This window comes from Geotrypetes seraphini, chromosome 1 (genome assembly GCF_902459505.1).
Source record: "Geotrypetes seraphini chromosome 1, aGeoSer1.1, whole genome shotgun sequence".
Classification (NCBI taxonomy): domain Eukaryota; kingdom Metazoa; phylum Chordata; class Amphibia; order Gymnophiona; family Dermophiidae; genus Geotrypetes; species Geotrypetes seraphini.
In genome coordinates, this window is record NC_047084.1 from 323,728,065 (window position 1) to 323,751,566 (window position 23,502).

The 23,502-nt window shown below is 40.1% G+C and overlaps 1 protein-coding gene across 1 annotated transcript in view; it reads left to right on the forward strand.

The window, feature by feature from the left end:
- Positions 1–20,514, forward strand: part of LOC117366141 (alcohol dehydrogenase 1-like) — a 53,969-nt gene extending 33,455 nt beyond the window's left edge. Inside the window, exons 7-9 of the mRNA XM_033957295.1 lie at positions 2,752–2,887; positions 12,319–12,457; positions 19,532–20,514. Coding sequence (XP_033813186.1) covers positions 2,752–2,887; positions 12,319–12,457; positions 19,532–19,556 — 300 coding nt within the window. The 3' untranslated portion in view covers positions 19,557–20,514. The remainder of the gene's footprint in view (positions 1–2,751; positions 2,888–12,318; positions 12,458–19,531) is intronic.
- The last annotated feature ends 2,988 nt before the right edge of the window (positions 20,515–23,502 follow it).

Consider the following 23,502-nt stretch of genomic DNA (forward strand, 5'->3'; position numbering starts at 1 on the left):
ATATAGCAGGTTGATTCTTCAATCAAGAGGCTGCTGCAGGCATTGCAAGAAGGGATCTCCCTTCGGATTATAGGTCAGAGATGGGAGATTAGATCTAATACAAGTTAGAGAGCCTGGAGTGGGTTTATATAATCAGGTGGAGAGGGGCTACTGCTGTCACTAGGCCTTTCCCCTGGGGCACTGCTATCCTTCCATCAGTTTTCAGAGACTTCCCAACTGTTCTACACAGCTCCACTCTTTTCTGAAAAAGCAAAGTTACTTACCATCCAGGGACAGCAGGCAGATATTCTCACATGTTGAGGGGATGCTGCTCTTAACCCCTCAACAAGGACCACACGACACTCTTATTGGTCAGGTTAAAATATAATGAAATTTATTTTAAAAAAGCAGCAAGCATGTGCAATATACGAGCCCAACAAAAGAGAGAGATTTCTACACGGCCGGTAAGAAAATGTCTCTAATTAACATAATTGCCAAGGCTGGCTATAGAACACTGTCTTCCATGACATAGTGGTCATCAAGCTAATTAAACCCACATCTGTGTTTCTGGTTCCTTATCTGAGCTCAAGAATGCTGTAATTATGTTTTTATTCAAGTGGTAACTTTGGTACCTGCATCTTCTTTGCACGGTTTTTCTGGTCTGCATTCCATCTTGTTTTTCTCTCACCTGGTTCAGTGTCTTTGGCATAAACATGAACTTTTCACATCAACAGCGTCTACAGGCCACTGCTGTTCTGTAGTGCTAGCATTTCAAAAGGGATGAATTATGAACTTCTCACTGAATAGCCATCTGCAGGTCCCTGCAGTTCATGAGGCCTATAGGATTTCATATTCTGTCCACTGCTCAATGTGGGCGATGTCATCTGTGGAGCCCGGTACGGAGAGTGCAAATGTGCGCCATCACTTTAACCTTTCAAAGCTTCTAGACTGCCCGCGCCATGCATGCACGACTGCCTTCCCACCTGATGTCAGCTTGCGGTTCCTCAGTTTTGTAAACAAGCTAAGAAGCCAACCAGGGGAGGTGGGAGGGATGTGAGAATATCAGCCTTCTGTCTCCAGATAACACCTGTTACAGTAAGTAACTGTGCTTTATCGTTGGACAAACAGGCAGCATATTCTCACATATGGGACTCCCTAGCTTTCTGAAGTGAGATGGAGGGAGTGTTGACAATTAAGATGAAATTTCCAGACAGAAGTGGGATGTAAATGTGTGAACTGAGGACCAAGTAGCTGCTTTGCAAATATCTTCAATGGGAATAGAACATAAAAAAGCAACTGATGTTGCCATTGCTAGGACTTTGTGTGGTGTAATACGTACCTTGAGCTGCAGCCCAGCATGAGCATAGCAGAATGAAATGCAGACCGCTAACCATGTAGAATTTGTTCTCTTGGTTACAGGTTGGCTCAATCTGTTAGGATCAAAAGAGATGAACAGTTGAGGTGAAGACCTGTGTATCTTAGTCCTTTGTAAATAGTAAGCCAAAGTCTGTTTACAGTCCAAAGTATGAAGAACTGTTTCTCCAGGATGAGAATGAGGCTTTTGATAGAAAACTGGCAATACAATGGATTGAGTGGATGAAAATCCATGACTACTTTAGGAAGGAATTTCGGATGAGCTCTGAGAACTACTTTGTCGTGAGGAAACCTTGTAAAGGGTGGATCACAAACAAGAGCTAGAAGTTCACTCACTCAACGAGCAGAAGTGACACAGATTAAGAAAACCACTTTCCAAGTAAGAAACTTAAGATGAGAAGTTACCAAAGGTTCGAATGGCGGTTTCATGAGTCTGGTGAGAACCACGTTAAGATCCCAGACAACTGGAGGAGGCTTTAGTGGAGGTTTGCAGTTGTAAAGATTCTTCATAAACCAAGCTACATTTCTTTGACTGGATATAAAACACAGATGTCTCTCCTTTCTTTAGCTTTTTCTGAAGTCATATGTGTGTATTTACCATGTGCTGATCTTCCTGGGTTGCTGAATAATAATTAAAGAGATGCCTCAACAGAAGGTTATGACTTCTTAAACAATTTTTGTTTCTGTTACCATATAGCTCCATAATAAAGGAAGACGGTTGAGTTTTACTTCCATAGCATTCAAAGTCCTGAATTCTCATTCTGCCCTCCTCCTTCTGCAGCTACATGGTTACCCTTGGTGATGATTGGGGGGAGCTCCAGAGTTGTTAGAGGGTTGGACCTCTTGTGTGAAGATGTGGAGAACCTGTTTTTGCTCTTAAGTAACACAAGACACCTGCTGTATAACATTTCTCTTAGAGGTCCATTAGGTACTGTTGTGGGAGATAGGTAGATGTTTAGTCAGAAGCTGGGGTCATGGTGGGGGGGATGGGATAGATTGGTAGTGACTCTAGTCTCTTGAGAAGTCTTGTAGAATTTCTTGGGAAGTTTCTCTGCCTTCTCAGTTGTACACCTTTTAAAAATAAACCATATGTATGCACAATATCGTTGCACAATTGACCTCACTCCCCCCTACCTCCCTCCCCCCCCCCCACAAACACACATACACGTGGCTTGACAACAACCCATCCTCTGCATCCTGGGGCAGAGTGACATCCTGCCTCCATGCATGTAGGGGAGGGGGGTATATAAACCATGCACTTACCCGTTGCAAAAATGGCTGACGACAATATTTGATCTTTAACAATTGCTTCTAAAATACTTTCTCAATGTACTTATTATTTTATTTGATGTTTGTTTCATGGCCTTTGATATTATTTTGTTTCTGTTTGTACATCAGGTATCTGCCCTGAAAGCTACCAATCCTGCATTTGGAACCTGTGTGATCATTGGAATAGCTCCTTCCAATACTAATTTAGTCTTTGACCCCATGCTGATGCTGACAGGACGCACCTTGAAAGGAGCTCTTTTTGGAAGTATGATTGCACTACTTATTCAAATAATTTTTACTAATTGGAAGTCTGCTAATAATTTGAATGTGACTTTTTGGTGGCTTACTGTTCTCATGGTCCACACATCTGAATTTAAAGCTGCAGAGAGTACGAATATAATGCTAACAGATGAAAAAAATGTGGGCTCCAGTTCAAAAATTTGTTGATGTTCGAAGATCATAATAAAGGAATACGATTTACAGTGTGTATGCAGATATGTCTGATAGAATTACCATCATAGTAGTACACTGCCGCCTACTTATTTTCAGTTCCCATGGAGTCACATTGCCATTGCAGTTTGTTTTATATTTCTCTGTTTTATTTCTGTTAACGTTGGGAATTATAATAAAAATTATATGAACTGAAAAAAAGGAAAGTAGGCACTTACATTTCTTTATATAATAGGCTCTTTCAATGTAATCTCTGGGCACCTAATTATAGATACCCAGTTAAAGAATTGCCCTCTGGGGGGTAATTCTATAACTGGGTATCTCTCTGATGTTTAACAGCACCTCAAAATGTTTTCAGAAGAGGTTTTTACTCAGCTCCTTGACCAACTCTTCTTGGATCTCCAGTTTTGCAAAACTTAGCACCTTCATTTCTAGTTACCGGCACTTATACTTCTGTTTGATAGATACAATTTGACTAAAATAGCTGTCTTTGCTGTACATGCTACAATCTATACATGTATTTTCTGACATCCTTATATGTAGTTTACAAAAGACTCCATATTCAGCAAGCTTTTTGTAAAATATAAAAAAAATCATGCACGTTGTGACCTGGACGTTTCCTATATAAATGTCCTGTGCAAAATTGGATTTCACATCTGCTTATACTGGATAAAATTAAGGGTTAATAAGACAGATTGAGCACTAGGCACTTTGGAAGGAATTCTATAAATGGCACTGAAACTTGGGTGATTAAATTTTTCAGCGCTAAGTACTATTCTATAAAAGGCACACACCATATATAGAATAATTTTTAGTTCTGATCCCATGCCTAATTTTTAGGAGTCAAACTTATGCCTGCTAAAAGTTAGTTTAAATGCCAGCACCCAGGTTAGGTGCAGTAAGGCAGTATTCTCTTCCACATATCAATACTTTTCAGAACACCCCTGACATGCATCTGGTCACACCCCCTTTTTCAGATACACATTATTATGAGAGTTAGACACAAAGCCTTAAAGGATAGTATGAGCTACTTGTGCACAAATCCTAACTGATGCTAATTAACTTCAATAATTGGTTATTAGTGCCCAAATATTGCTAGTTAAGGCTCTTTAATCAATTAAGTTGTACACACAACTTTGGATACTATATATAGAAACTAGGGGTCTATGAGCAAAATTTGATCTCTTTAAGCATGAACTGATCCAAAGTGAACTGGAGAAAAATACCATGCCTAATGGTATGACACTGGTAAGAGTCAAAACTGGCTCGTCAAGTTTTATAACCTCTAAGTCTCCAAATACAGTAAATGTAAGAATATATTCCTGGAAGCAAACAAAACCCTCCCACAGCATACTTTTGTATACCTATGAATACAAACGGTTGTGCAAAGCATGCAAAGACTTGGCTGCAGAAATATTTTCAACATAAATTTGTGGAAGGGTCATGAAGCTCTTCTTTGTTGTGCTTCTATTCCATTTCTGCACTCGGAAAACATTAAATAAGAACATAAGAACTGCCATATTGGGACAGACCGAAGCTCTATCAAGCCTACTATCCTGTTTTAGTTACTGTATATTCCATCCTCCCCAATTAGCTGAGAATGGATAACAAGGTTGACATACATAATGAATAAGTAAAATTATGAATTTACATGTATACAGTAACATTAGATATACAGAGTCAAGTTTAGCGTACAGTTTGGTCATTTTAAGTTAACATATGGTTATTTCCATCTTCAGTTTACAAACAGAGGATCTAGATCAGCATACATAAGAATACATACAATTGGAAGGGAGTGACTGTATTTATGGGAAGAGAAGTTTTTATTCCTTTCCGGAAGTTCTCAAGCCCTTTGAAGGATTTGATGTGAGGAGGTGGTTGATTCCAATAGCTTGGTAAGAAGTGGGAGTAGGAATGGCGTCTGGCACTCTGGAGGGCATGACCAGGAGGTATTTGCAGACGTGTTTCCTCCTGGGAGTGGAGTGGTCTGTTTGGGACGTATGGAGAAAGTTTGGTTGATTTGTAGCTGGGCGCCATGTTGTGTAGGGACTTTATATGTTTTTACTAGGCCCTTGAAGATACAACATTTGGTAATGGATGGCCAGTGGGCTGATGATAGTGCTTCTAAGATGGAGTTGCAGGCATGATTTTTTAGGAGTCTAATTGCCGCGTTTTGTACACATAGGCACTGGAGATTTTTCTGCTGCCAATCCGTTAAATAGTGCATTACAGTAGTCCATGAAGGACAGGACAAAGGCATAGAGAAGTTGGGTGAAGTCAGATTCAAAAAAGTAGCTTCTTATTTTCTGGATCTGTCGGAAATAGTAGAATGAGGAGGAAACTACCTGAGAGATGTGACAAGGAGAAAGTTTGCATCAAGAAGTATTCCCAGGCTGTGCATGGTCTTTTGCAGTTAGTCTCCCAGATAGTCTAGCAAGATCCAAATTTTTTTTTTCCTGCTTATCCTAGGAATAAGCAGTGGATTTCCCCCCAAACCAGCTCAATAATGACCTATGAACTTCCCTTTTAGGAAATTAGCCAAACCTTTTTAAATCCTGCTAAGCTAACTGATTTCACCACATTTTCCAGCAATGAATTCTAGAGTTTAATTACACATTTCTCCAGTTTGTTTTAAATCTACTACTTAGTAGCTTCATTGCATGCCCCCTAGGCCTAGTATTTTTTTTGGAAAGAGTAAACATGCAATTTACATCTACCTTTTCCACTCCACTCAGTATTTTACAGACCTCTATCATATCACCCCTGAGCCATCTCTTCTCCAAGCTGAAGAGCTCTAGCCATTTTAGCCTTTCCTCATAGGGAAGTCATCCCATTCCTTTTATCACTTTTGTTGCCCTTCTCCATAAATTTTCTAATTCTACTATATCTTTTTTGAGATACGATGACCAGAATTGCACACAGTATTAGAGGTGCGGCCATACCATAGAATGATACGAGGGCATTATAACATTTTCACTTTGTTTTCCATTCCTTTATAATTCCTAACATTCTGTTTACTTTCTTAGCCTCTACCGCACATTGAGCTGAGAGTTTCAATGTATTCTCAACGATGGCACCTAGATCCTTTTCCTGGGCAATGACTCCTAATGTGGAACCTGCATCACGTAGCTGTAGTTCGGGTTCCTCTTTCTCACATGCATCACTTTGCACTTGCTCACATTGAACGTCATCTACTATTTTGATGCTCAGTCTCACATGGTCCTCTTGCAATTTTTCACAGTCTTTTTGTAATTTAACAACTTTGTGTCATCAGCAAATTCAATTATCTCACTAGTTATTTCCATCTCTCTTTTTTTTTTTTAATCTTTATTAATTTTCAAAACTAATACAAAGTACCAGGAATTATACAGACATTAATAATCAACGTAAGCACTTAAATTTCATCAATAACAATGCAGAAGAAAATATCCCTCCCCTCCCATCCAACAATTTAATCAAGAAATAAACCAAAAAGATATCTCCCCCTCCACCCCGTCCTGGATATGTATAAAAATAAACAAAAATAAAATAAAAGACAACTATGTTGAAATAACAAAAGATGTCAACAGGCTCCAAACCAAATTTAAAAAATTGCTATGCCCCAGTATATCAGCATTCATCTTTTCATATTTGTAACCTAAACATAAACTGGTCCACCAAAAGGAAAGTTGAGGCAGTCACAATTTTTCCAATTGCGGGTTATCATTTGAAATGGCTATCCCTGTCATAATTAGGAAAAGCCTTGTAGTGATCCATGGGAGGCTTAATATGCAGCAATGTTCCACATATAATTGCCTCATACGTCAAAAGAATTGTTGATTCCAGTATGAGGTTAATCTGTCCCCATATTGACTTCCAGAAGTTGAGTATCAAAGGACAATAGAACAACAGATGATCCAGTGTCCCAATGTCTAAATGACAGTGCCAGCATTGTGTAACCTAACAGGGGTCCAAAAAGATCTATGTAACAGAAAAAAACATGTTTGGCTCATAGATGCTGACGCTGTACATTTCATCCTCCAAGTCCAAATTCGTGGCCATCGAGATGCAGAAATATACTGCTTTATCTCAATGCTCCAAATGTCTCTAAGACCATATTTTGGTTTCTTATTCAAGAATTTAGGAATTAATTTATACCACCGGGTGGCCTGATGCCCCAGGAAATCTGTCTGGAAGCATAGGACCTGCAAGCTATAATGATTTTTCAGATTCTGCCAATAAGGCAACCCATTCTGAATGGCCTTCTTCAACTGCAACCACCTATAATTTTGAGATTTTGAAATACCGAATGAATCAAGCAGTTTTTCATTAGATATAACATCATCTAATATATAAATGCTCGCCTGCATCCAATGCTTCCAGAAGATCTCAGTCCCGCCTATTTGAATCTTGGAGTTTAGCCATAGGGATTGATAAGTAGATTTCTCTATTGGAATATCTGTTAATCCTATATAATAAAACGCTAGACGCGCATGCGCACTAAGACTTGCGTGATCTGTAATCCCTGATCTGTGAGATGTAGGTCTGTGGCATTGCAGGAGTGCGCATGCGCGCCTACGTTTCTTTCTTCGTCGTCGTCGCCTTCGCTCCTGCCCCCCCTCCAATCCCCGTAGAGCCTCCCACCTGATCGCCTTCAGAAGTCCGCTCTGCTCCTGCAACACCGGAAGGCCTCGAGCCCAAGTCGGTGAACGAGCTGGTCCTCAGCCGCGCCTCCCACGCCTGAACTTGAACCTGAGGCTGACGTCACTCCCTCCAAGCGAAGGCTTCTGCATCAACGGTCGCCATAACAATTTTTAACATATGCACGTTCGAACCGCCGGGACAGAGCTGCGGGCCTGGAACCGCATGACCCTCCATGAAGCGTGAGCAAAAACACGGCCCAGCCCCGCTCACACCTGGCACATTGAGTTGCACAGCACTACAGTGTCACACACTGTTAAAGTGAAATTCTGGCCTGGGCAGCTGTAAAAGGCAAAAATGTAACAAAGCACTCTTACGCTTCATGGGGGATCCGATCTGGGAAGGGAGGAAGAGAATTGGCTTGGGGGTAATGATGATGAGGTAAGGAAAGGGGGAGAGGAATAAGATGGGGTAAAAGGAAAAAGCAATGAAGTAGGGGAAAGGAAAGACCAGGATAAAGGGTCAGATAAGGAGAAATGAGGAAGGGATGAGAAATTAGATGATGAGGCTGAAGGAAAAGGCAGAAATGGAACTAGGAGACAGCAATGGAAAAACTAGAAGGAGGGGGAAAAATTTAATAGAATAGTGGAAGGAAGACAGTCTGGTAAGAATATTCAAAGAATGGAGACAGGCAACAAGAAATGCATTTTTAGAAGGAGAAAAGAATATAATTGCAGAAAGCATGAGAGGAGAAGAAAGAATGGAAACTAACCCGGAAACAGAGACACGAATGAAATAAAAACATTAATTAAAGGGCTGCTGCTGGATAAGGTGAGCAGTGATGGGGTGGTGGAGGACACAGGGGAGGTAAAAGGAAGGGAGAAAGAGTGGTAGTGGACAGCCAAGGAAAAAAAAAGAAAGACAGAAATACAAAAAGCGGCTAAGGAGAGAGAAAAATAAATAAAACCACACACACACACACACACATATATTCTAGCATCCGTTAATGTAACGGGCTATAAGACTAGTTTATTAATAAATTTCAGTTTTTCAAGTATCAGATAAAATACTATTGTCCTTAACATATCTAGGTAACTTGATACTTAACACATGAAACAATCGCAATAGGGACATAATTTGCCACTCTAATTACAGCCAATCCGGAAGATTTTCCATAAGCTCGGGGAGGATCCAATACATACCCTGATGCAATATATAGGCCTGATGATACCTATAAAAGTTGGGAAAATTTACCCCTCCCTCCGCAATTGGCTTTTGTAGATACTAAAGCAATTCGAGCTGCTTTACCCAGCCAAATAAATTTGGTAAGTATACTATTTATTTTTTTGTAAAAGGACCCCTGAAAAACACTGGCAACATACCCATTTGGTAGCAAACCACAGGCAAAATGATCATCTTAACCGTTTGAACTCTCCCCCACCAAGACAAATGTAATGGGTTGCATTGCTCACACATTTCTGAGACCTTTAGCAATAAGGATTTTTCATTTACTTTCATCGTCTCTTCCGTTTTATTAAATCCAAATACCTAAATATTTTATACCCTCTTCTTACCAAAGAAGAAGTTATTTCCATCTCTTGATCCTTGATAAATATGTTAAAAAGCAGCAGTTCCAATAAAGACTATTTACCCTTCTCTATTGAGAATATTGACCATTTAAACCTACTGTCTGTTTTCTGTCTTTCAACCAGTTTTTCATCCATAATAGGACATTACCTCCTATCCCATGACTTTCTAATTTCCTCAGAAGTCTTTCATGAGGTACTTTGTCAAATGCCTTTAGAAAATCCAAATACACAATGTCAATCGGCTCTTAGCTGTACCCTTCTCCTCCACTGCCAATTCCAGACTTTGTTCCTTTCATCTAGCTGCCCCCTATTCCTGGAATAAATTACCTGAGTTTGTCCACTAAGCCTCTTTCCTTATTTTGTTTGAAAACAGACTGAAAACTTACCTTTTTAATAAAGCCTTCAATCCATAACCCTACTCCCCACTGCACTCCAGCTCAGCCAGCAGATTAAACCATTCCCCTTAATTGTATCCATGTCATCCTGTTTGTCTGTTTTGTCTGATTAGACTGTAAGCTCTTTTGAGCAGGGACTGTCTTCTTTATGACTCTGTACAGCACTACGTATGTCTAGTAGTGCTATAGCAATAATTAATAGTAGTAGTAGTAGTATCCACATGTTCATTTACCCCTTCAAAGAAATGCAGTCGATTGGTGAAGCAAGATTTCCCTTGACTAAATCCATGTTGGCTTTCTCTCATTAATCCATGCTTATGTATATGTTCTAAGTCAAAAATCAATGGTGGTGAGGACAGATACTCAAAAAATTGTTTTAAGGCTGAGGTCAAAGTGACATATGTAACACAAAAAGAAAGACTTCTCAGAATAAAGGTACAAACAGAAATTTGAATTAAATTCAAATATGGTAAGGTAACTACACTTTAGCATACACTCAGATATGTGTAGCCCAGCCAAGAGTCATAGCTCCTTTAGCTGAATCCACCGTCCCATCACCGTGTATAACTATTAAGTGATAAAGTGAAGTAATCTTCTTAAAAATTGAACAAAAACTTTTCAATGGCAAAAAGAATAATTAAATCCTACTCATCTTGAAAGGTGTGTTAATAGGTCCCAAGTGTGTTAATAGGACCTATTAACACACTTTCAAGATAAGTAGGATTTAATTATCCTTTTTGCCATTGAAAAGTTTTTGTTCAATATTTAAGAAGATTACTTCACTTTATCATTTAATAGTTATACACAGTGATGGGACGGTGAGTTCAGCTATAGGAGCTATGACTCTTGGCTGGGCTACACATATCTGAGTGTATGCTAAAGTGTAGTTACCTTACCATATTTGAATTTCATTCAAATTTCTGTTTGTACCTTTATTCTGAGAAGTCTTTCTTTTTGTGTTACATATGTATATGTTCTGTCATTTTGTTCTTTATAATAGTCTCTATCATTTTGCCTGGCACAGACATCAGACTCACCAGTCTATAAGTTCTCAGATCACCTCTTGAACCCTTTTTAAAAATTGGCGTTACGTTGGCCACCCTCCAGTCATACTATGCTGTATTTTAAAGAACAATTATGTCCCACTAAAAAAAAAAGAAAAAAGACCCCCCCCACCGTGCCATGCCCTCCACCCTTCGTCAGCACCCCTGAGCCATTGCTTCCACCTCCACCCCCATCTCCCCGAGTAAAATAAATGGCAGGAGGGATGCCCACTCCCTTCCTCCGTATCTTTTAAGTTGAGAGCAGGAGGGGTGCTCAGTCCCTCCTACTCCGAGGTCGTCGTCTACATTGTTGGGCCTTAGGCCCCCTCCCCAGTGCATCAGGCCCTGATTGGCTCAGATGCTTAAGACCCCTTCATGCCCTTTTTTCTGGGGAGGAGGATAAGGGGTGGTTGCGGGAGGTCTTTCATGGCATGAGGGAGTAGGCATTCCTCCTGATTTTATGCGAAGGGTGAGTCAGGATGGCAAGAGGGAGTGGGCATCCCTCCTGCTATTTTGCTGAGGGGGGTTCAGTCGCAATGGCAGGAGGGAGTGGGCATCCCTCCTGCCAATTTGTTTTAGGTTTGGGGGGGCCATGTTTGTCGGGGGTCACTGGGGAGGGTCATCACAAGCGGCAGGGGACTTTTGTCTTTTTTTTTTTTAATGGGACAGATATTTTACGTGTGTAATACATGCAAAATATCTGTGCCATTGAAAAAAAATGAAAACAAAAACAGGCAGACTTGTCAGTAACATAGTTACCGACAGGTCTAGAGCAATCGGTTTTTACGATTGCTAAAACCCGATGCAAAGTAGCCAAGCGATGTTAGTACATCAATCACTTGGCTATTTTGCATGGGGTTTTACCTAATTTGTATGGCCAGATCGGAAAATGGGCGCTCAAGGAGAAAAGCATGCGGTGGGCTGTTTTGTGCATTAGGTCGGTTAGCATCGATCATCGATCGCTGACTTTAGTGCATCCTCCAGCATGTTTCTCACCACACATACCATAAGGCATATGGGGACAGACTTAAAGATCTCAATATATACTGTATACTTTGGAGAAAAGGCGGGGGAGGGTAGATATGTTAGAGACGTTTAAATACCTACGTAATGTAAATGTGTATGAGTCGAGTCTTTCATTTGAAAGGAAACTCTGAAATGAGAGGGCATAGGATGAAGTTAAGAGGTGATAGTCTCAGGAGTAATCTAAGGAAATACTTTTTTTACAGAAAGGGTGGTAAATCCATGGAACAGTCTCCCAGAAGAGGTGGTAGAGACAAAGACTGTGTCTGAATTCAGGAAAGTGTGGGATAGTCATGTGGGATCTCATAGAGAGAGGAAGAGATAATGGTTATTGTGGATGGACAGACTGGATGGGCCATTTGGCCTTTATCTGCCATCATGTTTCTATGTTTTATCCCATTACTCAGATTTGCATTTCTATGTTTTATCCCATTATTCAGCTTTGCTTTTCTAGAAGATTTGTATATGTCCCTGTTCATTTCATTTTATTATATCTCATCTATCCTTTGGAAAAAGATATTGGAAGATCAAATGCTGATATTACTATATACTGACTACCCACTGAATGTGTTTCAGACTTGAAGAGCAAAGACTGTGTCCCAATACTCGTTTCCGATTACCAGGCAAATAAATTTAACCTGGATCCACTGGTGACCCATTCTTTACCTTTTGACAAAATTAATGAAGCGTTTGAACTGATGCGCTGTGGGAAGAGGTGAGTGTGCAAATAGTTCAATGGTGACTGTAGAGTACAAGCCCTTTGTCTTCTCTTCAAGTCTTTGAGGGCTACAATGGAGGTACTAGGCATGCAAATCTCTCTCATGAATATCCATTAGGGATATCCTGAAAACCTGACTCATTAGTGGCCCTCGAGGACTAGGAATGAAGCATTACTAAATGAGAACCACATACAAATTATATCTTCATGCTGTTGTAAGGTTTTGGAGGGGTAATGTTGAGGCAACCTTACAATCCACCAGGTCCCAGGTTCAATACCCTCATTCTAGAGTCAGATTGATATAATGTCCCATAGGCCTTTTCTGTCGTTGGTTAGGCCAACCGAAAATGCTGACTGCTAGCAATGCTAGGCTGACAGCTATCATCTCACAAGGACCAGGGTTATAATTACCGTATGTTTATATGCATCAAATTATTAAGCTTCTGCACATAACTATTATAGTGTGACATTTGATATTCTACACTAACATTAAAACTTTAAGAATATAAGAAGAATCAAGCTGAGTAACACTGATTATTTATTCATTGAGCTAAAAGCCCTGCATCATTGGCCCTGACAGTGACCATTCCTGGTCATTTGGAAGCACCCAGCTCATTCCAAAGCCCATGTTCTTCATTTCAAGAAGTGTAAAGTCGAGGCAGCTAAAGCTGTCTGACTCAATAATAGAACAAACAAAAGGAAAAACCAACAAGGTCTGCAGTAAACAATACGAAAGCAAAACAAAGAAAAAACTGCAGACAGACGTACAATGATGCAGGCTAAATTTATTATATCAAATAATTAAGTGCGGTTAATGTTACAACCTTAAAACAAGCCAACGGACCCGACATGGTCCGTGTTTCGGTAAACACGCCTTCATTAGGGGTCCTAAGTCGATAAGGTATCAATTGAAACCGCAAAACAAAAAAACTTTAGCCTGTGCGCAAACAATCTCCATAAAGCAGTCTATGCATGGCAGGAGTTTATACATAGACTGCTTTTTGGAGATTGTTTGCTCACAGGCTAAAGTTTTTTTGTTTTGCGGTTTCAATTGATACCTTATCGACTTGGGACCCCTGATGAAGGCATGTTTACCGCCTTGGTTTGTTTTAAGGTTGTAACATTAACCGTACTCAATTAATTGATAAATTTAGCCTGCATCATTGTACGTCTGTCTGCAGTTTTTTCTTTGTTTTGACTCAATAATAGGCAATGGCATCATTTAAAAAGTAGCCAAACCTTATAAATCAGCTGGATAAATTTCCAACCTGGACCATGTTTTCCGGTAGCAAATTTCCAAATTTAAAGGGCCATAGCCAAACAGTGAATTTTGGGTGGGCCTGAGCCCAAAGTGGGCGAGCATGAGAACACTACCCCCCTGCGTGGGATCTCTTCTTCCCCTTTCCCCAGATAATCAGTGCCCCCTCTCCTCTCCCCCCACCCCCCGATAATCAGTGGTCTCTTAAAAGGTACCAGAAGATTGGGAGAGTGCAGTTAAGTCATTTAGTACTTCGAGGGCAACGAACAGTGATTCATACCTGCTGCTTACACCAGCCCAAACCTCCCCTCTAAAGCAACTTCCTGGTCCAACAAACAGGAAGTTACATCAGACGGAAGGCTTGGAGCTGGCATGAGCAGCATGTATTAGTCACTATTAGCTGCTTGCAAAAAACTAAATGACCTAAAAGGACTTGAGGAGCTGAGGAGTACTTTTCAGAGATCCCTGATTGTAGGGGGGAAGGGGAAGATGCTGAGAATCTAGCATTTTGCCCAGTACCAACTAAATAACAGGTTTCAAAGTTGAGGTAATTCATGCACATACTTACTGCACAAGTTAGAATACACTCTAAACCAGTGGCATAGCCACAGGTGAGTTCGGATAGGCACAGGCCCACTCAGTAGTAGCCACTCCTCACCTCTACTCTACCACTAAGCCACTCCTTGTGTAAATCCAAATGACTGCCAATTAACACCAATCACTGGACAACAAATTTTTTCAAAAGTTTTGCTTCCTTAAAACAAACTGGTGATAATGATAGATCCCTTCAAAATAAACACAAATATATATTCCCAAGGACTCTATCACATAGGAATTGATTTGATTATAACATGTTTTAATGCACAAAGTTTCTGATCCGCTGTGATAGTTCGCCATGGCTAAAAGTGTTTTCCTGCTGATTTTTATTTGTACTCGGTGTCCAACAATAGTCAGCCAGCATTGATGGACTCCAGTTACCCTGATATCTTTTTTCCATAGTGACAATGTCCTGGTGAAACCTTTTGCCATGTTCATCACTGACTGCACCAAGATTTGCAGGGAAGAAGTCCAAATGTGAATGTAGAAAATGCATTGTCAGTGACATGTTGCACTTCATAGTTTTGAATGCTCTAATAAGTTTGTGAGCAACTGAATATAGTTTGATGTTCTGTAACTGACAAGAAAATTCTCAACAACATCCTTGAATGCTTTCCAGGCAATTTTCTCTGATCCAACTAACAGAGCTTCAAATCTCACTTCATTGATGGCGTGTCTGATCTGTGGACCGTCAAAAATGCCTTCCCTAATCTTGGCGTCAGTTCTTCTTGGAACCATCTATCTTAGATAAAGAAAATCTTTGTCTTTCTTGTTCATCACTTTTATGAAATTTTTCATCAATCCAAGTTTTATGTGAAGAGGAGGCAAAAATATCTTTGTCGGGTCAACAAGTGGTTCATGTACCACATTTTTCTGTCATGCCATTCTTACAGAGTGGCCAGATATTTTGAATGTAATGCAACTCCTTAGCACAGCTGTCCCATTCATAAATAAAATAACAGTACAGTCAAACCTTGGTTTGCGAGTGTTTTGCAAGACGAGCAAAACACTCCTGCAAACTTTGACTCGCAAACTGAGCAATGACTCGATATGCAAGCCCCTACTCCACCCCCGAGAACCGGCTTTGCGCCCCGCCAACCCGCGGCCCAAACCCGTACCTCGAGCGGACAGGACATCGGCATGCAGCACCAACCCACAGGACATGCCGGTGCTTAAAGAGCCTGCTCGGCCTGCTGCTGATTTCTGCTGGGCTCCTGCGGGGTCTTGAGCATGTGCATGTGCTCCCACTCTCTCCAAGATTCTCATGAGCAGGCAGCATCCATCAAGCCAATGTACAAGCATGCCCAGACTGCATCATTTCCATTGACGTTATGCAACCTGCCCTGAGTGTACACCTGGACATGCTCACACTTTATCCAGCAATGTATAACATGAGCAAGAGGCCTATATTAAGAATTAGGCTAATAATTAATTGCATTAGCCTGAAAGTATAACAAGAAATTCTAAAAATGCACTTTTTTGTTAAAACAGTACGTGATAAGTAATTTTAAATGTGATTTTCATGGTTAGCAGCCAAAAATCTGTAAGATACACCTGAAAGTGTTGAAGAAGCAAAACCTTTGTTCATAATTATTGATTGTTAATGGCTCATTAACTAATGAATCTGTTTTCAACTCCTAACTCCCACTCATGGCTGTCAGATACCTATACCTACTGTATCATTTCCTCTACCATAATCTCCCCAACCCCGAAATGTCCTGTCTAAATTAAATTGTAAGCTCTTCTGAGTAGGGACCGTCTATTCTATGTTAAAATGTACAGCGCTGCATACGCCATTCAGCGCTTTAGAAATAGTAAATAGTAGTTATAAATAGTAGTAGTAGTAATCTGAGAACCCCACCCAAATTTGGGCAACCTATACACATGTAGAATCCAGGGCATACTATATTATTCTCAGTTAGGCTAGTACTCTATAAAAGAACATAGTACCTACATTTTTTATAGAATAGGTTCCAACCTGGGCTCCTAATTTTAGAAGTCCTGTTATACAATTCCTCTCTAGAAGGATAGTATGAGGCCAAAAATTCCTCAAACTAGCCAGAAGCTATAGGAATAATTCTATAAGGAGCCTCTTAGATTGTTATCCTCATTTTGTTTTTACTTTGTATAATTTCTATGGAATATAATAATAATAATTTTAATTTTTTTTTATTTATTTATACAAATTTAACAATTTTAATATCAAATGATACCAAAGAAAAAGGATTCTAACACAAAGTTTTACAATGATTATACATATAACACAAAATTCCTTTTCAAGCCCACAAGACTGGGGAGCCATATTACTATATCAACTAACATAAGATACAAAGAAAACTAAGAATTGGTTCTTGATTCATATGAATCTTGACCATTCCCCTATTTATTGGGACTCTGACATCCTCCAACTTTCTCAGTAATGAAACATTAAACCAACGAACCTCATTTCTGTTCTCGAGCCATTAAAAATTGTTGTAATTGAATGGGATCCCAAAATACATATTCAATGTCTTGTAATTTAACAATTTGTTCAATTCTAAGTCTTCTTAGGAACTATCTGCAGCACATCCACTAAGCAATTGTGGATCACTTATTCATACAGTCCTGTATTTTATTTTTTGTATGGACCTTCTGACTGCAACCGGGCACCACACCACCTCAGTTGCTAAATTCTTCGCCAGTCCAATCTTTATTAATTTTTATTCATTGTTTTTGAACTATTTCATTATGTATATATAAAATCTTCATTATATATACATAAAGAAATAGTTCAAAAACAATGAATAAAAATTAATAAAGATTGGACTGATGAAGAATTTAGCAATTGAGGTGGTGTGGTGCCCGGTTGAAGTCAGAAGGTCCATACAAAAAATAAAATACAGGACTGTATGAATAAGTGATCCATAATTGCTTAGTGGATATGCTGCAGATAGTTCCTAAGAAGACTTAGAATTGAACAAATTGTTTGGATATACAGCAGGTGACATACTTTAGTTGATCAGGGAATTGTAATTTAACAAGACATTTACATGGAAATTTTAGATAAAATGATGCCTCAAGAGCTAAAACTCTTGTTCTTAATTTCAAGAATTCTTTCCTTCTTAGTTGCGTAGCTCTTGAAACATCGGGAAAAATCCTAACCAAATCTCCACAGAATTTTGTCAACCTATTTTTAAAGTAAAGTTTCATTATTAACGTTTTATCTATCTCACTCATCCATGTTATTACCATAGTGGACCTACTCTGAATCACATCTTGACTATCTTCCAAAAATTCTGTCAAATTTATTTCATTTGTGACCAGATGGTCCTCCTCCTGGTCGGATTGTATTTTCTTTTGCGGAATATAATAATAGTTATTGATTGGAAAACTCTCCGCATTGGGTAATCCCAGTATTTCTTTAAAAAATTTCCTTAACAAAATTTCACGGGATAATAAGTGAGTCACTGGGAAATTAACCAAGCGGAGATTCCTCACTCTATTCATATTTTCCAACATTTCCATTTTAGAGTGTAGCACCGGAGAATCCTTAACAGCAGATACCGAGACGGCTTGCAATGTATTACTTTGAGTTTCTACCACGCTTAATCTTTTATCCAAACAACTTAAATTGAAATCCACATTCACAAACTTTTGAGACACAGACTGTGAATAATCCAATGTTTGTTTCATTGATTCTCTGAGAAACCCTTCAACTCTAGAAATACCTAACCACAAATCTTTGAGGGTAATATCTTGTTTTTCCACTGCTAGTGGTTGATACTCTACAGCACCTGAAAATGCAGGTGGTTTAGGTATATCAGTGAAGACTAATTTACTTATTTGCGTAGAAGGAACCACATATTCAGTAGAAATAGCGGGGATAATCTTCCCGCTATCACTAGACACTGGGTGAAGGGGGGGTCCTTTCAAGGGGACTCATCGATGCACCCAACATGGGAGAGTTCATATCAAGTAAAGTTGTGGTGGATTATCTGTAGAAAAAGTCAAATGCCTGTCCATTGGACCAGAAACAGCAGGTGTTGAGCTCTTAGGCTTAATTTTCCTTTTCCCCATGATATGAAAGATTAAAGTTTATACGACCTGAGTTCTCGCTCCCCGGCTCCTCGTTGCTCCAAGGGGCTCCCAAGGGGCGAGACCTGCCCCTTAGGGCACGCCCCTTCGGCCATGCCCTGCGGCCACAACTGCAGCAGCGGTCTTAGTTTTAAAGCTGAAGAAATCAAGAGAGACGGACCCGATGACGTCAGGGGTCTGTCTCTTGCAGTGCCTGCCCGATTCCACCACCGATCCCTGCCGCTGCTGCGGGAGACACAGGGCAACAAGAAAAGTCTCCTCCGACGTCCCAACAGGTAAGGAACAGCTCCCCAATAACTTTATTTCTTATATACCAGAAGTTCGAAGCGGTTTACAGCAAGGAAACATACAGTCAGAGAATGAAATACAAATTAAAACAAAACATTCAGTCTGATACAGAATAGAAACAAGCAAATAGGTACAAGGTAAAAACGTTCAGATTGGAATGCAATTACAGTTGAAAGAGTACATTGGTTAGATCTAAAGTCTAAAAGTTGGAACAGTGGCGTAATTAAGATGTGGACGGCTGTTGGGAATTGATAATGAGGTTGGAGAAACATGGTTGAAGTTTTAAAAACTTGTCGAACAGGTGTGTCTTCAGTATTTTTCGGAAGTCAACGTAAGAAGTGGCCTCTAGTATGGGTTTAACAAGCCATGCGCTCGATTTAGCTGCCTGGAATATTAGCATTCTGTCGAAAAACTTCTTGTATTGACATGATTTTGGGGGGGGGATAATTAAATAGGTTTGTTCTGCAGGTGCTCTTATTAGAACAGTTTAGAGAGAACTGAGAGGCTAGGTAAGCTGGGAGCATCCCAAAAACAGCTTTGTAGCTAATGTAGGCAAATTTGAAGAGAATTCTAGATTCCACAGGCAACCAGTGAAGTTTCTGAAAATAGGGGGTAATGTGTTCCCATTTTTTCAAACCCCAAAGATTAGGCGGATATCCACCTACAACTTTCTACATGTTAATTAATTGGTTTATTTACTGCCTTTTTGAAGACATTCGCCCAAGATGTGGTGTCTACATGAACAGTAAACAATTATATTAATAGGTTTTTCTAAAATATTATTGGTAGATGTAAGTTCTAAGACAATGGTTTAATTAATGTTTATTATAACAGTATGATTTTGTTTCTTTAAGTATTCGCTCTGTCCTGAATTTTTGAAGTCATCTGCACTGGAATGTGGTTGGAACAACTTTGCTGAATTTAAAAGGATCTTCTCAGGCAGCGAAACTAGACCACCAACTCTCTAATCTACTGATCATGACACCAGACTACAAACTTTCAGAAAAGAAATAAAAACCCTGCTATTCAAGAAATCCATCAAGACAAACTAACACTGCAGGAAGCATTTCAATCCCCCAAAGTAACCTACTCTACTCTACTCTGTATCACTTCTAGAAATGTCCAGATAACCTCTTATGTACTCCGCCTTGAACCGCAAGGTAATGGTGGAATAAAAGTCACTAATGTAATATGCAGGGCAAAAAGGCACCTTGGATCAGCCATTGGAAAATTATGGACTGGCAAAGCAGGAATCGCTGGACATCGAGAGGGGAAGGGAAATGTGAGATCTGGTGATGGGGGGTGAGGTGTTTTCAGATTTGGGTTTGGACAGGATTTAATGTTAGGGGCAAGGAATGTTCTGGAGGGGAAGAGAGAAATCAACCAGGGGGTTGCAGTTCTGATTAGTCAGGGGAAGGTTTTAAAGGGCAGTAGGTGGGTTTGTTCTGGGAGGGTTTTATGCTGCTGTGGGAAAGAGGACTCTTCTTGAGGGGAGTAGTTTGCAAGGGTGAACACTAGGGAGCAATTGCCACATTATAGATTAGAGGCCGTGGTACCAAGAATATCAACAGATCTATTAACCTGCTTATGCTCTCATGAAAACTTAACCGCACTTCTTGCAACATTGATAACTTTCTGAATTTTAACACAGTTTGCAATTTATGTCAATTCATTTAGGGGTTGTTACTAAGGTATAATAATGCAAAAATGTATGTCATTTGCCCCTTAACACATGTTAAACATTATTACCAATGTACATTATATTACTATAAAACATATTAATTTAGGTTACTATGGAAAAAATGATAATCAGGTACAAAGCATATAAAAGCATGCAGAACAACTCATTATTAAGTAAACTGAATAATGCAGCTTGAGGTGAACACTCTACCTGCACATTCCAGGGAAAACACTACCAGTTCAAAGCTGGCATTATTTTTCCTATCCCAGAGCATCCAGCCCCATTGCTTTGTTCACTTTTAGCTTAGGTAGCTCCACACGAAAACAATCCTCTGAAAATCGATCAGGGTCTGCTATATCTCCATTCCACCCAAAAGGCAAGGAGGGTCTCTATAGGGGAGCTGTTCAGATAGGAGCATTTTGGAAGGGGTTGTGGTTTTAAGGGGGTGCCCACAGAGTGGGTCTTTGTGGGGAGGGCATAACAAGGAGGAAGTATGGTTGTCTAGTCCCTCTAAGAACTCTGATTAGCGCACTGCGCCAACCTTGCTCCTAGGTGCTTAGGGGAGAGGAGGAGAAAGGTTAACTGCTGTCCTTCCCTCTTCTCTCTCAATGACTGATGTCTTCCCCAAGACTGGCACTTCTGTCCTTCACACATCCCTACCCGATGACCAGCATTAGTGTCCTCCCCTCCTATCCTTCCTGATGATTATCTGTGCTATTTTTCCCCATCACCATGACGAGCGCTGTGCTGTTGTTCCTCCCCAAGATGACCGACGCTACTGTTCTCCCATGACTGGCGTTAGTGTCCACCCCCACCCTCTTCCCACTGTCCCTCCCTCTGCCCTGCACCACCACACCCGATGACCAAAGCTAGTGTCCTCCTCTCCCCCCCCCATGATGCCCATGGTACTTGTGTCCCTCTCCCTCCCCGATGGCCATCGGCATGCTGCTGTCCCTCCTTCCACAACCCCTCCCCCTAGATGACCTACACTGTTGTCATACACTAGGATTCCCCCTCCCGACCAACATCGCACTTGCCCGCACTAAACAAGTTGCTAACTATCCTCCATATTGGGTCAGTGAAGAACCATGAGCTTCTGCGCATGCTCAAGGCCTGCTAGCTCCGATGTATGACAGCAGCGTAAGTCACCTTGTGGGAGGGGTTGTAGAAGGAGGCTCAGCAGCATGCAGGTAAGTGTGATGCCATTTGCAAGGGGTGGGGACTGCAGCACACTGATTGTCAGAAGAGAGGGGGGAGGGGGACAGCACTTAAACCAAGACTCCCATTTTTGGGCCATTTCTTGGCCCAAAGATCTCAGTTTATATTCACATATTCTGTATACGATATTGCCTTCCTATACTGTCCATACAACCAGGTAATCCTCTTCAAGAAAATAATTTAGATCCCATTTATTTCTTCACATCGTTCAAGCTTCTCCTATTCTTCTACAAGTGAATTCACTCAGCTGCTCCTCTTTAGCCCTCCTCCCACATCCCGGCACTCCTCCCTTGTCCCTTCTACCTATCAGGCAAGCTGCTCTTATCTGTTTCCTTCTCATCGATCCCCAGATACTGATTCTATGCTTTCTGCCTTGCTGGGCAGTATGTCTGAAGCCACCTTCCTGGCTCTTCATGACCACCACCTTGTTTATTCTCACCATGTTTACTGTAATACAGTTCCTGTCTAGTCTATGTGTGTTGATCAAATTGTAAGCTCTATGAAACAGGGTTGTCTCTCTTTTCAGTACTGTACAGGGTTGTGCATGTCAATAGCACTGTAGAAATAAGCATCCCAAATCATTTGAAAGCAACATGTCACATGCATTCTAATGCTCTGTTCCAATCAACAGTATGTAAATTGGTAAGAAAATAAAAATTGAAAATAGCACTATCTGATTCTGTTTCATCATTTCTCTAAATTCTTTCTCTTTTATTGATCCTATTTAAATGCAGACAGCTCGATTCACTTAAATATAAAATTTATTTTGATTTCTGAAGATGAAATATTGGGAAATATCACAGTGCGTTCTTTTATCCGCGCATTCTGTATTCACGGATTCACTTATTCATGCAAAATAAAAGTATAACCTATTTTCACAATTCATGGGCATTTTGGTTTATTCACGGTCATGCACAGTATTTTCCCCTGAGGATGAAGATATTCATAGAGCTGTGCATGGATATTGATACACCATAAGACTGTTTTTAGAAAGAAACAGTGTATAAAATATGTACATTGAGTAAATACAGATAAGCATGCTGATCTTTACAAGAAAGTACATGGAATGATAAATTTATGGTGTAAGGTAGCAAAAGTGTACGTAACAGGGTTGCACAGGAACCTAACCTCCTATTTCCCATAGGATCAATACGTTTTCGGTATTCATAGGGTTTTCTAGGAACATAACCCAAACGAATAGCAAGAACGCACTGTATAAACAGAGAGTTATGAAATGTCTGCTAATAAAGAACACATTTGCCATAATCCGTAGAGAGATGAAAGAGATGCTTCAACTGGGACTTTATTGCACTAAAACAAACATCAGGAGTCAAACTGCAATATCAATCTCTTATGTCCAAACAAATCAAGTTAACAGGGAGCATAACACTTTTTGAGTGTGATATTTCGTAGATGTGTTTCTCTCTTTGTTTGTTGTTATTTGGGATTGGGTTTTTTTTTTTTTGTGGGGGTTGCTTTACATGGAAGAAGCCACCATAAAAATTTCATTAACCCTCTTCACAGATATGCCAACAAATGCCATTTACCCAATGTCTAGGCACCTCAGATCTAACTGTATTTACTTCTGCTCAAGACTAAGTTAACTCTGGTCTAGCAAGGCTGCAGTTCCACAGTTTCCACTGCTTCTCATGAGGATGATTTTGGTATTTGTGAAACTACTGGTCTGTTGCTCAAAAGCTAGGTGGAATAAACCTTAATCTTGTACTCTATCACAGGAGTGCTCAACGCTGGTCTTTGAAGGCTGCAACCCAGTTGATTAGTACCTACATATATATACATATATAAATATGTACAGTAGACTCTCAACCAGCACCCATGGTGATTGTTAGATGCTTGATAAATGTATTTTCTGGTTGCTTGAGAGTTACTATTAAAAACAGGCCTAATACTATACTCCATATCATA